This window comes from Anarrhichthys ocellatus, unplaced genomic scaffold, assembly GCF_004355925.1.
Source record: "Anarrhichthys ocellatus isolate YVR2014 unplaced genomic scaffold, GSC_Weel_1.0 scaffold63, whole genome shotgun sequence".
Classification (NCBI taxonomy): domain Eukaryota; kingdom Metazoa; phylum Chordata; class Actinopteri; order Perciformes; family Anarhichadidae; genus Anarrhichthys; species Anarrhichthys ocellatus.
The window spans coordinates 1-13,908 of record NW_022280093.1 but is presented as its reverse complement, the minus strand read 5'-3'; the positions used below and the strand labels follow the sequence as shown (position 1 = coordinate 13,908).

At 42.6% G+C, this 13,908-nt stretch overlaps 2 protein-coding genes across 2 annotated transcripts in view; one reads left to right on the top strand and one right to left on the bottom strand.

The window, feature by feature from the left end:
* psme1 (proteasome activator subunit 1) overlaps positions 1–3,251 on the bottom strand; it is a 4,360-nt gene extending 1,109 nt beyond the window's left edge. The window contains exons 1-10 of the mRNA XM_031872395.1: positions 3,148–3,251; positions 2,974–3,019; positions 2,625–2,657; positions 2,469–2,531; positions 2,216–2,317; positions 1,313–1,370; positions 990–1,087; positions 783–851; positions 628–695; positions 90–144 (exon numbers count right to left, since the gene is read on the bottom strand). Coding sequence (XP_031728255.1) covers positions 90–144; positions 628–695; positions 783–851; positions 990–1,087; positions 1,313–1,370; positions 2,216–2,317; positions 2,469–2,531; positions 2,625–2,657; positions 2,974–3,012 — 585 coding nt within the window. The 5' untranslated portion in view covers positions 3,013–3,019; positions 3,148–3,251. The remainder of the gene's footprint in view (positions 1–89; positions 145–627; positions 696–782; positions 852–989; positions 1,088–1,312; positions 1,371–2,215; positions 2,318–2,468; positions 2,532–2,624; positions 2,658–2,973; positions 3,020–3,147) is intronic.
* A 3,510-nt stretch (positions 3,252–6,761) lies between these two features.
* Positions 6,762–13,902, top strand: pck2 (phosphoenolpyruvate carboxykinase 2 (mitochondrial); the record flags this gene model as incomplete). The annotated part of the gene is made up of 9 exons (XM_031872318.1): positions 6,762–7,323; positions 10,208–10,420; positions 10,521–10,705; positions 11,299–11,369; positions 11,615–11,750; positions 11,857–12,044; positions 12,501–12,663; positions 12,768–12,983; positions 13,873–13,902. Coding segments are annotated over exons 1-9 (1,234 nt in total), but the record flags the coding sequence as incomplete, so codon positions are not given.
* Between the last annotated feature and the right edge of the window lie 6 nt (positions 13,903–13,908).

The following is a 13,908-nucleotide window of genomic DNA, read 5'->3' as shown; positions in this document are numbered from 1 at the left end:
CACACACACACACACACACACACACACACACACACACACACACACACCAATGCAGCAGTCTGACCGCATTCACAACATGAGGTACTGACCACGTGGGATTGTTTGGAGGCTTTGGCCACAGCATCACCTCTCTCACTGTAATATCTAACACACACACACGGAAGGAAAGTTACTCGTCATTCATTTATAACAGTCAACAGGATATATTCCTGTCTGATCATCTTTAATATCAGTGAGTGTCCAATTTTGGTTAAAGCCAGATTGTGACTATTGCTGGTCAGCGGACAACGTGCTGTAGTCCTTATCAAAGGTGTCTTCAGTCATTATGCCTACTTGTATCTCTTTTCACAACTGTATGTGTGTGGAGTCCGTGACTTGCAAACAGCTGTCTGACACTTGTGTTTTGTTGCAGCTATTTGGGCTCAACTACTAACACACACATATGATGCTTCTGGTGTTTGATGATCTCTGCGAATTACCACCATGACTGCCAACTGAACAGAGCTACAACCAGCCAACTGACAACAGCTGTGTGCGTGTGGATGCGTTGCTGTGACTGCGTATTGTGTTTACCTTTCAAACAAAACGAATCTATCACAAGGTGGCAGCGTTGGTGTGGGCTCTTACTTTGAAATCTGAGTTTGGAACCCCTCGAGCTTGGTGCGCGTGGTGGTCAGCAGCTCGAACACTTTCTCCTGTCAGACGAACAAAGATATTAAACCGAACAATACACTTCACACAACAACAACATTGTTAAAGAGAATCATTCACCGGCTACCAACCTGGACAGCCACTCCAAAGTTGTTACCGTCTTCAATTTTAGGGATTTGGAGTTGCACCCACATTGTCACCTGCCGAGGATAGTGTTCAAGGTTATTCCTGTGATTACTATGTTACACAGAAGCACATTCCTCACACATGTTGTGCACTAGATGAGTACAAAGGTAGCGACCACATTTAGATAAAATGAAGCTGAGAGACCGACTGACCATGTTGAGCTTCTCCTTCAGCGTCTGGATCTGAGGCTTCACCTGCTGCAGTAGAATCTCCACCCGCTCGTTGGTGCAGATGGGACCACAGGGAGGCCCTGGTGGACCAAAAAAAAACACCCGGAGACATTGTTTCACTTTCAGTCACAATATCAGAATATTCTGGTCAGCTGCACACCTTCACCTCATAACAAATAGAGAGAACTGCATTCAAAGAGGAATAAAAATCAGAAATATTCTTGTTTATTAGTGACTGTGTAGTAGAGAGCTTGACAACCACTGCAGTATGTTCATTAATCACTCGTCGTCTTCATCGTCTCTACCTGAATCTTCATCCTCTTTATCCTCTTTATCGTCGTCCTTGTCTTTCTTCCCCTCCTTCTGCAACAGAGGAACAGAAGGCAGCAGGTCAGAGAGTTTTCACTGCCTATTAATCTCTTAGACAGCTCTCCCACATGCTTTTTTTCCTCTCTCTCTGTGTGGCTAAATGATGTCAAACGCTGGATTTGTTTTTTTTTTCTTTGTAGAAGAAATGTAACCTAGTTGCAGTGGTGCCTGCTCCTTCTGAACACACTCCAACATCCTTGAGTTTGATCCCCTGAGCTGCCGTATGATCGCAAATATTCTTTCAACCTCTTTTTTCCCTCCACATTAAACTATTGACATTGGCAGCGTTGCTCTTTTTCCTGCTCTAAATCAATGTGTGCAAAAATGACAGCAATAATAAAGGGGGGGGGGGATCAGTATAAATGTGGGATACTGGTAAGGGTGAAAAAATGTCTGACGCTTGAGTGACTTTTCTGCTTTTATATTTAAGTCAATGATGGTTCTGAGCTGCATGGAGCACCTGCAGGATACTTCTATCCCTTAAATGGGTGTTCTCTTCAGTACTAGACTAAAACAAAATATATTATCTGATTATGGTATAAAAGCCAATGTAGCGCTTTATATAAACCCTTGACTGAGGATCCCAGTGGAGAGGCTTTATGCAGCGCTCCTGAAGAAATTCAATGGTTAAGAAAATAAAATACTTAAATACTCCTTTTTGTGAAGCCAATGACATTTATATAATATGGCACCGGTGTTTAATTTCCGTTTGACCTCTGAAGTGTTCGAAATTGAGTGTTTACCTCTTAACAACGTAGTGACAATTGCTGTACTCAAACAGAGATTTCTGAACACGCAAATGCTTGGATGTATTTGGACTTCAGACACGTGGGACCTACCTCCTCTTTCTTCTTGCGCTTGGCCTCCTCTTTCACTGGGTCAGGTATCGGGATGTCCAGCGGAGCCTTCAGGGATGCCAGGTCGTCATAGCTGAAAGATGTCTGACAGAAAACACAAATGTCCTGCTGTTTCTGACAACTGTTTTTCAAAACAATCAATATTGGGAGGGAATTTGGTCCCAAAACATCATTGTAAAAAACTTTTGTTGCTGAGGAAAACAGGAAGTCTCCAGTACGGCTAATAGTCACATACCTTCAACAGAACCTGCAGCTCCTCAATCTTCTGAGGGAAAAATTTGGATATCAAGTCTTCTGCCTGTTGTGCAAAGAAAACGACATTATTTAATAACATGAGGAAGATAAATACATGGGACGGTTGGGAGAGATTTGTGAATATTAGATAAATTACCTCCTTGGTGAATTTTTGGCAGAAGTCATCCACCTGTAATGAAGAGATCACGTGATTTAGTCCTGATTACGTTCCTCTATGCTCCGACACCGTCGCTACATGAAGGATATTCACAGAAACAGCTGTTCACACGTGTTAACAGCCCGTTAATTACCTGATAACTAACCCCACCTGCTCATGTCGCGTGACCCCCTGCTGTCTGTCTAGCTATCAGAGCAACCACTTACCTGACTCGTCTCACCTGTCAGCATCACTGACCCGCCATGTTTGAAGGGAAAGTGGGTTTAAAATGTCGTTAACGTTACAAACAGCACTTTTAAATCGTGCTAGCAGACGTGTTTTTGCTCACCTGTTTCTTCGAGTCGGGACGAAGTTCCAGAGAAGCCATGTCGTCTCTGTTGATGAAACGTTACTTGATATAGTTTATTGATGCGTTTAAACTCTATCTACTCCGTGATAAAGAATAACAAAGCTCTTAAATTTGTGTAATTCGATGCCGTGCACGACACGGGACAATACTCACAGTTACTCAGCATAAAAAGCGAAAATGAAAGTACGCTTGGACAGTTCCGTACTTTCCCCCCTCTTCAATATCGGGTGATCCTGTTGCATTGTGGGAATTTAGTTTTTTAAGGAAGCTTCCGCATTTCCCATAAGGAATGGGGGTGGCAATGAAGAAGTGAAATTAAATTATTCTCTTTTTTAAAATAATAAATAATAACACATTAAAATGAATATATATAAAGCTGTAAAATAAATGCCTTAAAGAAAAGCTTTTTTTCTGTTCTGACTGTGTCCACTAGATGATGCTACTGTTCTAAGTGGAGTAAATGTGAGTGCTCTGTGGCAAACTACAGACAAAAAGATAATGATTAACAGCATTGGGGTAAACCTGTGAGGTCATGTCAAAAATCTAAATCATATGCTAATATAAAAGGGTATATGAACCATTAGCCTTAATGACACAAAGATTCCTCTGTAAAATATATTAAAAATGGATGTAATTCAAAAAGATACAACATATAAATATAAAGACAAATATCCATGGTCTTTGCAATCAAACAATCCCAATAGCTGGAGAGCACCACTATATCTCGGTACTGATCAATATAAACCTGAGGCCAAAGTGTGTCTGCTATTGCGACCAGTATTCCAGAGATCTGCTGTTGTTCATGTGCTCTTTCATCAGGAGTAGTGTGATGACCCAGTCAGGTTAAAAGCCTAAAACAAATACAGGATCCCTGAGTGGGCAGAAAGGACGTCAGAGCCTCCTATCGTAAACACAAACACTACCAAAGTCATCTGCACTGTTACATGCCATCATTATGCCAACATACTCTGTGTTATACCAGATTCAGACTGTAACAGTTAAACCCATCACGTCAGGAGATGAATAGACGCCACACAGATTGAATCACTTGGCCGATAAATAGGTGATGACTTGATGGTAGTTTCCTTTTTATAGACCTCTGCATAAATCTTTTTAATATCCGGCTGAACATCTGTAGTGTGCAGTACCACACAGTGAGACACAATTAATACATCACCCATCAGGCACGTAGAACTTGGATCCAAAGGGCAAAGGGCACACTTGTTTACGGTGCCAGCACCATTAGTTATTGATTCTGTGATTTGATTGAGTGAGTGATTTAAACTCAGCGCAGTGTGTTGTTCCGTTCAGGGAGGCTGTTGAGAAATACCGGGGACAAAGGTCGTATATCTGAACTAAAGTGGGCCGGGAGAGATGGGAGGAGGTAGAAGGGGAGAACTTTAGGATTTGTGACCATGTCAGTAAATACACTCGTCTTGTACAGACTTCAACAGCTCCCCTCCACAGTTACAATATCGGCATATTAACGTTGTGACTTGTACTGAAATGTAAATTATCTCAATACGCAAATACCTCTCAAGGGAATAATGTACTTTGTGCAATCAAAACAGGCTGCTAAATGAATGTCCTATATAATGTAAATGTTTCTCTGCTGCAATTTCATCTTTCTGAAGAAAACTTCATTAATATTCCTCATTAAGATCTAAAGTTGCAGCAAGCCACAGTCCAGCTTGTACAAACTAGCTTTCATTGCACATCTCTCTGATTAAGAATTGCAAATAAAGCCAATATGACCTTTGGATATAGCTGATGGGAAAATGTCAAAAAAATATTCTGAAAGGAACCTACATTCAAGGACACATGGTCACAGTCAGCATTTGATCCTATATGGTAGTCTTAAGACTACTTCATTCCCTGGTAGGGTCAGTTTCTAATTGCAAACCAGTCAAAAAGAGAAATCCAAATCATTGTCTGTTCACTGAGGCTTGAACATGAGTTATTATCACATTGCTTGATTAATCAGTAGATCATTGACTGGGAAATATTGATAATGAGTTCAGTCATACACTCTTTTTTCAGAAGTTCATTTCTTTTTGTAAGCTTAACACCAGATTGAACTTTGAGGCTGATGAAAATATCATCAAAACTTTACCCAATTTATATCATAATATTTATTTATTCTGTCACATTTGCATGAAGTTCTTTCTTTTTGTGTGTGTGTTATTTTGATTGTTGGCCTTTAAAACCAGGGTGAAACGTTTTAATAGGATGAGACAACCTCAAATATCTACAGAAATGAGATCAGCTGACTTTTAACGGACAAATACGATTTCTAAAGGCCGAAGTCCCACCTGTGCACACTCAAATCAAATAAAGGTCTCATTAATGCCACATGGCTAAATGATTAAAGCATGTCACAGCTTTTAATGGCTTCTTGTAGTTTTTGCCAGTTGCTGCATTTTTGAATGCTCCCTTTCATAACCGTGGACTGCTGTTGTGGCTGTATAGCAAGTAGGCATTCATTCATTGTGAATGTGTGTGCCTGAGTGTGTGTGTTCTCCATGTGCTTTGGGAGTATCTGTGGTTGGCTGCTGACTCTGCAGGCCCTATCAGAGAACATGAGACACAAGGGCTAAGGTTTCTCTCTTTATCTCATATCTATGGTGTATTCCTCTGTCCAGCCCCCACCCCTTCACTCCCCTCTTGCTCACAGCCCCTCCCCCAGTGCCCAGAGAGAGAAACATGGACAGGAAACTTACCAATTGAAAAACCAGACGCCATGTACTGGTAATTTAAAGAGTATTCCTCGTCTGGAGGTCAGAACGGTTTCACCCAGGCTTATCAAAGTTGTAAAATGAATAATTAGGATTAACTGAAACCTCAGTGGGCTTCTTTACAGCCTTCTCCAAAGAGAGCAAAAGAGAACTGCTTGAAATTTGAGCTCCAGAACTGAAACGTTGTGTAACATGATGTCAAAAAGTGCATGTTTCTTTTGGTGTGAAGGAAGATAAGATGTTCAGCTCAGGTTGATTCTTTAAAAATGTCTTTTGCTGTTAGAGCTGAAACCAATAGTTGATTAATCGTTTGACAGAAAATCAACTGGAAACTACAGTATTTTATAATCACTTCTTCAAGCTTCTCAAATGTGAGGTTTTGCTGCTTTCCTTTGTCTTTGTTGATATAATAAAGTGTACATATTCAGGATTCTTACTGTTTTACAAACAGTCAAGCAAACAAGCAAATTGAGCTCTGGGACAATGTATGGGAGATTTTCCATTAATCAATGAATCATTAATCTGTTAATCAAAAAAACTAATCAGCATATGAATAATGGAGATATAATGGAGATATAAGTAGACCCACCATATAAATGGCTTGAAACAACTTAAAAATACACTGAAAATTTGAATTAGAATACTTTATTGATCCCCGGGGAGAAATTTGTATGTTACCGTAACATCATCCTGATCAATATGGTATATCATATGCAGGTTAAGATGCTATGTCAATCCACAAATAAACATACTAAGCATGTGTGCTCAAACACAACAAGGAGGGTTGTGGGGTGCACAAACTAAATCTTGTTTAGGGTCCCCAAAATCCCAGGCCCGGCCGTGAATGGACTGCAGGTCTAGACCATGCACAAATATAAGGCAACATGACAAAACCAGAACATTAACTTATAAGTGTAAATGTAGATTGCACAAAACAACAAAACGGGTTGTTAACTTATCATGCTGCAGTAACATGTCCATTGGGTTGCGTCAGTGTACGAGTGAGATCTATTTCCATACCGTGTCTCGTGCTTCCGGGATGTCCCGCTACGCTGTTTTTTTTTTTTAGCGGTGGTGTGTGTATGTGCTGCTCCGCGGTGCTTCTTTGGAGACTTGTGTCAGTCGGGAGGGGCAACCGGTTGATAAGTTCGTGGTTTGCAGGAGGTATAATTACCACAACATGGACACAACCTCCGAAGAAGTAAACTACATTTTTTTAATTTGAAAGCAGGCGCGCCTCCACCTCCTCAAAGTTGAGCAGAGCACATATTTCGGCTCTCCACGTTTGAAAGCAGTGAGGCGTTCGCGGACACTCCGGGAAGTTATCAGTAGTGTTCGTGCAGCAGGACGACATCTAGTCAGTCCGCTGGTTACATCAAGGTCTGTCCGTGTGAATGTCCACGTTGAACAAAGTGCAAGGTCCCCTCCGAGCTCAGATATGAGCAGAGACCAGCTCTAACCACCACTGCTGCTGTTCCCACTGCTGCTGTTCCCTCTGCTGCTAACTTAAATGTGCCTTTTTGCACTTTCATTTTTTATAAATTAGTATTTTCACACCGAAAATGTCGTGCCTGTTGCTGGGAGTAATACGGAGGTGAGTAATTGTGACTTTAAAAAAAATGGATTTTAAATGTTTTAGCTTCGTGAACAATATGTTTCTTTGTACTTAATCTCATGTTTAGAGAGTATCGTTAGGCTATATGCTTCAGAGTCGTTCAGAATGCACAAATCGGCTACATCTGCGATTTAAATGCACTTTAATTTCAGGCTTACAACTAAAAAGTACCTCCATTTGGTAACAATGAATAACAATACAAGTTTATAGCTACTTTTCCAGTAAGATGAGACCTGGATCCTTAAATCCTCATTCGCTGTCTGCTGTCTGAAACTTGTCCAACTTGGTCTCAGACACAAACCTCAGGCCGGATGAGACTGAGCAAGGACTTGTAGCTTAACTACACACAACGTTACTCCACAGTTGTTTCTGATTTTGGAAAAAAGAAGTCCGTCTTTCTGCATTCTTCATCCCCCCCCCCCCCCAGGCTTTCTGATGAGACCCCATCACACAGGGACTCTGGAGTCAATGTGAGCCCCCCATGGCATCGTGTGGTTGCTGTTATTGTGTCACTAAAGATGCATGTGAGCGAGACACTGACCCCGTGTTAGTGCATGTCAATATTTATAGTCGTCACTCCTCTTATTCGCCTGAATGTCCTGGAGTATGTTCCGTGTGTGGTTTATTTTTTGCTCCGGGTACTCGCTGTACCATGTGTGAAGTATTGCGCACGCGTGCATGCTTTAAGTGGTACTCCGGGTTTGCTGCTGGATCTTCTGCAGACTCTGCCCTAAAGAAAAGGCGGCTGTTGACCGGAAGGGAGTGTGGGCGTGTCGGGTTGTGTTGAGTGAGGATTGGCCTGTGGATTTGGAGGTGTGTATGGCGGAAGAGTTGCCCAGCTGGAAGCTAGAGGCAGACAAAAAAAAAAATGGATACCAGATCTAAGTATGAAGGATGGATCTATGTTACATCTATAAAACGCAGGCCTGCTTGTTCTCATCAGGTATGGGGGATGGGTTGAGGAACGGGGAGACACAAGCTTGAGAGGAGGATGAACGTGTTGGGGATGAACCAGGAGCACAAGTCATGAGTCTAAAAAAAAAGCATCTCGACAAAGTTTCTAATCCCGTCTCGCTGCATTTTACCTTTTATCTCTTGTGCCGGCCGTGCTTCAGCAGAATGAATAATCAACAAAAGTTGAAGTTAATATGTTAATATTCAGCTCCAACCAAATGGTTACAGTAATTGGTGGCACCATAGAGGGGATTATTGGAGGCCTAGGTAATTGATTTGGGGGGAAGAGACGTCCTGTGGAGCTGTTTTAAAGGAGACTGATTCATCCTTTTTTACTGACAACGTGCCTTTTTATTTTTTTGGCGATCAAGGCTGCTGAGATGAATGAACAGTAACTCTAATGTTCTTTTTATATCCCCTTCAGCGAATCATTCTTCTGTTCAGATCGTGGTCAAAAACCCGAAAGATCCTCTGAAAACTGTCAGTTGTCTGCCACACATCAGCCATGTTTCTAATTCCCTCTTTACAACAGAGGGCACAGTACTTTACTTTCTTATATTTGACTGATGCTCAATTCTAGCGTCTTTTAAGGAGGATAATAACTGTGAAATTAAAATAAAAATGCAGATTTTTTTTTGAACTTCATCGTTTGTTTAATTCGGATTGTCTGTCACCTGAACTTTGGTGGGCGAACAGGAAGACAATACCCTCTTCAGTATGAAAACTGACCTTAAACTGCATGCAAAAAGTGTGTTCAACACAAACTGGAGTCTGTTCATGATTGATCGCTCCCGCATCAATAATTAAACGCGGCACAGGTCACTTGTTCAGGAGTTTGAACCCTGCGGTTGCATTAGACGGCTCTCCGCTCTTTGCCCTGTCAGAGCTGCGTGTTATTGTCTCTCTGTGTTCCTGCTGCCCGTGCCCCCTTTTGTGCGCTCCAACCAGATTTACTTATATGTCTGCATGCACAAGCCGAAGCATGTCTGTGTGCGCGTGATGCGCACATAATGGAGCGCTCGGTGCAGCCAATTGGGAGCCGCGTGGCTGCACTTGACGGGACCACCCCATTGTCTGAAACAACAAAGTAGAAGAGTGTGATTTGTATTCCCAGTAGAGCAAGCCATTGATGTGGGACTGTTTATGGGTGAAAATAGTTTTGGCTCAAATGCTTATTTGCAGGGCTTCTCATTTGAGGATACAGGTTTACGAATTTTTGTATTTTTCACATTTTTAAAGAGGTCACTCGGGGTCCTCCACATTGTCCACAGACAGACAATGGGTGTGTGTGTGTGCTTTGTTTTCTAATATGGACAGACAGGAAACGCACACACACGCAGGCTTGTGTTTTTTTTAACAGCTTGCATATCCACTGCCCTCTCAGTGACCGGTGTTAGTGAATATCATGGGCCCCGGCCCCCCCGGCATGCCCCCCTCTATATGTGGAGAAGTCTGTTCGAGGCTCTCAGGTTGCACTAGTAACTGCACCAAAGGGCATCTTGCTATTACTGCTGTCGCATGAAAAAAACACAACTCCAGTTTGGGCATGGTTTAAAGTGTTCGTGCTACCTCAGGCTCTTCCAACACGAGATCTGTAAGTAAAAAGAAAAAGGCAGACAAAATTATATCTGGAGCAAATTTAACCTCGTAAGAGACGGAACTTGTCTTAACCTGCTAAACAGAGTGTCTTCACCTGAGCCAGAGAGCTGTTGACACCAATGTCCTACACATGGGAAGTCCACTAAGTGCTGCTGTTCATGTTCTCATCATCTCAAAACATGGCACGATATATATTTTATGTATAGGATTAAACTGTACGCTCCATCGGCGTGGTTGGAACGTCCCTAAGTCACAAGTAAAGGTCCCAAAAAAGAAGTAACGAATTACCTAAATGCCCGATCTCTTTCAGACGTGGCGGCGTCGGGGCGAGAGTCGGGGTTCGGTCTCTGGCCTCCATCGCCTCGCTGCCCCCGGCGGTGGCCGAGTTTGTGAAGAGAGCGGTGGATGAGTGTAAGCCCACCGGTGTGCATGTGGTGACGGGGACGCCGGAGGAAGCGGCCAACATCCTGGCCGGTCTGGAGAACGAGGGGATGGTCAAAAGGCTGTCCAAATACGAGAACTGGTAAGGGCTTTTAAAATTCTGTGTCCCAAATTACATGCGTTCAGTGGCGTGCATTTACGTTCTTTTGCATCGCACTTTGATTCCGCCTCTGTTTTTGCAGTTGGTTGGCACGCACAGACCCAAAGGACGTGGCTCGGGTGGAAAGCAAGACTGTGATTGTGACCAAGAGCCAGAGGGACACCATCCCCATCCCTGCCGGGGGGGCGAAGAGCCAGCTGGGCAGCTGGATGAGCGAGTCTGACTGGCAGACAGCCAGAAAGGAGCGCTTCCCGGGCTGCATGGCAGGTACAGTGGTGCATGGAAACAACATGTTATGTCCCTTGTTGTCATAAGGTGTGCGTTTTCAACTTCCCTTTCAAACTTGTAAAGTTTTGAGTGGTAATAATTGAATCTGAACACGTGGGAATTAGAGTTGCTCCGATACCATTATCGGAAACCGCCCAAAATGCTGGATCGGAGATTGGTGTGTTCCTTTATCAGCTCACGTGTCACTCGCTGCCCGATCCGTACATCCTGCCTGTGCACCTCTTGACAGAGATGAGAAAGAGTGTGAATCCTTGGTGTTGTTTACATCCAGTCTTCTTCTTCCTCCCTGCCATTGTTGGTATATTGCTGCATTTTTTTGCATGTTTACCCCCATGTTCACCGTGTCTTGGTGCATGTTACAAACAAAACGGGGACCCGCTCGTTGAAAACATTGTTCCATAATGCTACTAGTGGTCATAAACTCCACAGGGTGCTGCTGAAGAAAAGGTCCTGATATCTCTTGCCTAATATAACCACCGTATCAACATGTGTCTATCGATACACTGCTGCCTGTAGTGGGAAAATAAACTGCACTAAAGTGTTGTTCTCGCTCCTTTGTGTCCTCTCTGCAGGCCGGACCATGTATGTGATTCCCTTCTGTATGGGTCCTGTAGGCTCGGCTCTATCTAAATATGGAGTCCAGGTACTGACCCGACTCCTCCACACTTTATACTGGGGGGGGGGCGGCGGCATGTAATAAAGCAATAAGCCTGCCGTGTTGTAGCTCTAAAAATGACTTGCTCTGTTGCTATAAATTGCCGTGATTTGTTATAGTAATTTGTTCCGCTGTATATTCTAATATATTACTGTAGCACTTTATAGTTTTATTATTTACTGAATGTTGCAGGTTGTGGATCAGGGTGATGAAACATTTTGTTCTGCTTGAAGGTGACCGACTCGCCATACGTCGTGGCCAGTATGGGGATCATGACTCGTATGGGCACACCTGTGCTGAACAAACTGTCTGAAGGGGCGGAGTTTGTCCGCTGTCAGCACTCTCTGGGACGGCCTTTACCACTCAAAGGTACGCATTCTAAGAGCATGAAACAAGTCGTTTAAGTGCGTCTTATTGCTTGAAACTTGCAAGATCTTACAAATTCCCCCACTCTGGTATTTCCCCCTCTTTCCAGCCCCTCTGGTCAACTCGTGGCCCTGTAACCCGGAGAAGGTGCTGATATCTCACCTGCCAGACTCCAGGCAGATCATGTCCTTCGGCAGTGGCTACGGAGGGAACTCTCTCCTGGGGAAGAAGTGCTTCGCCCTCCGCATCGCCTCGCGCATCGCCAAGGACGAAGGCTGGCTGGCCGAACACATGCTGGTGCGTGTGATACATTGCTGCCTAAAGCCTGCGCCTCATGCCTCACACATTACTCTCCAGAGGAGAGGAATTAAAAAGATGCTCGTTTGTTTCTGTAATAAAAGTGTGACGATCTAATTTATGTAAGGAATAGAGATTCATGCTGTAACATGTGTCAGTCAGCTTTATGAACGCAGTTAAAAAATAAAAAAAAAAACATGCTTTTGATTGATCAATCAAATTATATGCAAACATACGAGGAAAAAATTTAATAATAAATAACAGATTAGGCCTTTTTGAAGTTATTTATAGGATAAAGTGTGAAAATTAAATTGTTGGTCCCAACAAAAAGTATCTGCAGGCTAGTATCAACATCTCTTCCTGTGATGGGATTTACTTTTGGTCATTAATATAACTTTGGCCAGTATTGAATGATTACTGTTATCTCTCTCTCTCTTTCTTTCTCCCCCCTCTCAGATTCTGGGTATCACCAACCCTCAGGGAGTGAAGCGTTACGTCGCGGCGGCCTTCCCCAGCGCCTGTGGTAAAACCAACTTGGCCATGATGAAACCATCTCTGCCAGGCTGGAAGGTTGAGTGTGTGGGCGACGACATTGCGTGGATGAAGTTCGACGGCCAAGGTGAGAGGGGGAGGAGGATGTCCCGTGCGCATTGAATCACTCGCATAGGTGGCGAATCTCTGAATGCTCACGTTACCCGTGTGTGTGTGTGTGTGTCTCTGCAGGGAAACTGAGAGCCATCAACCCGGAGAACGGTTTCTTCGGTGTGGCTCCCGGCACCTCAGACAAGACCAACCCCTACGCCATGGCCACCATCGCCAAAAACACCGTGTTCACCAACGTTGGCGAGACCAGCGATGGAGGAGTGTGGTGGGAGGGCCTCGACCCCCCCGCAGGCAGGATCACGCTCACAGACTGGCACGGAAAAGCCTGGCAGAAAGGTAACACCGGCGTGCCCAGGCTGTTATGAAGGCATCAATCTAAAGTGTCCTGCTTGTAGTTCAGCAGTTCTAGAGAACCTCATTGAATCCTCAGCTTTTAGCTTGACTCACGTGTTTGTTTCTTTGCCAACAAAGACATCAGTTATAATTGTTGTTAGGCCTCAAACAGAGCAGGCAAAGCTCGTATAAAATGTATGTATGTATGTATGTCAATTATATCTAATGTATGTCAATTATATCTAATGTATGTCTATTATATCTAATGTATATCTGTCTATCTAATATATATCTGTCTATCTAATATATATCTGTCTATCTAATATATGTCTATCTAATATATGTCTATCTAATATATATCTGTCTAATATATATCTATCTATCTAATATATATCTGTCTATATATCTATCTGTCTAATATATATCTATCTATCTAATATATATCTATCTATCTAATATATATCTATCTATCTAATATATATCTATCTATCTAATATATATCTATCTATCTAATATATATCTATCTATCTAATATATATCTATATCTATCTTTCTAATCTATCTCTATATATCTTTCTAATCTATCTATCTCTATATATCTTTCTAATCTATCTATCTATCTCTATATATCTTTCTAATCTATCTATCTCTATATATCTTTCTAATATATAAAGAGTCAACTGAACAGCCATAGTGTAAACAGTGCCATCTAGTGGTATGTTAAAGCAATGCCACCTATAGAAATGGAGAGACCTGTGGATCAGACACAAGTATGAACCATGACATTCAGATGTAGATTATTACAAAGTCCTTATTTTTTTAGAAGATTACTGTGACGTTGAAGGTAGACTAAACTGTTGTTTCCTGTTTGTAAAAAAAAAAAAAAAAAAAGGAAGCTCGACCCCGTGTGCCCACCCCAATTCCCGCT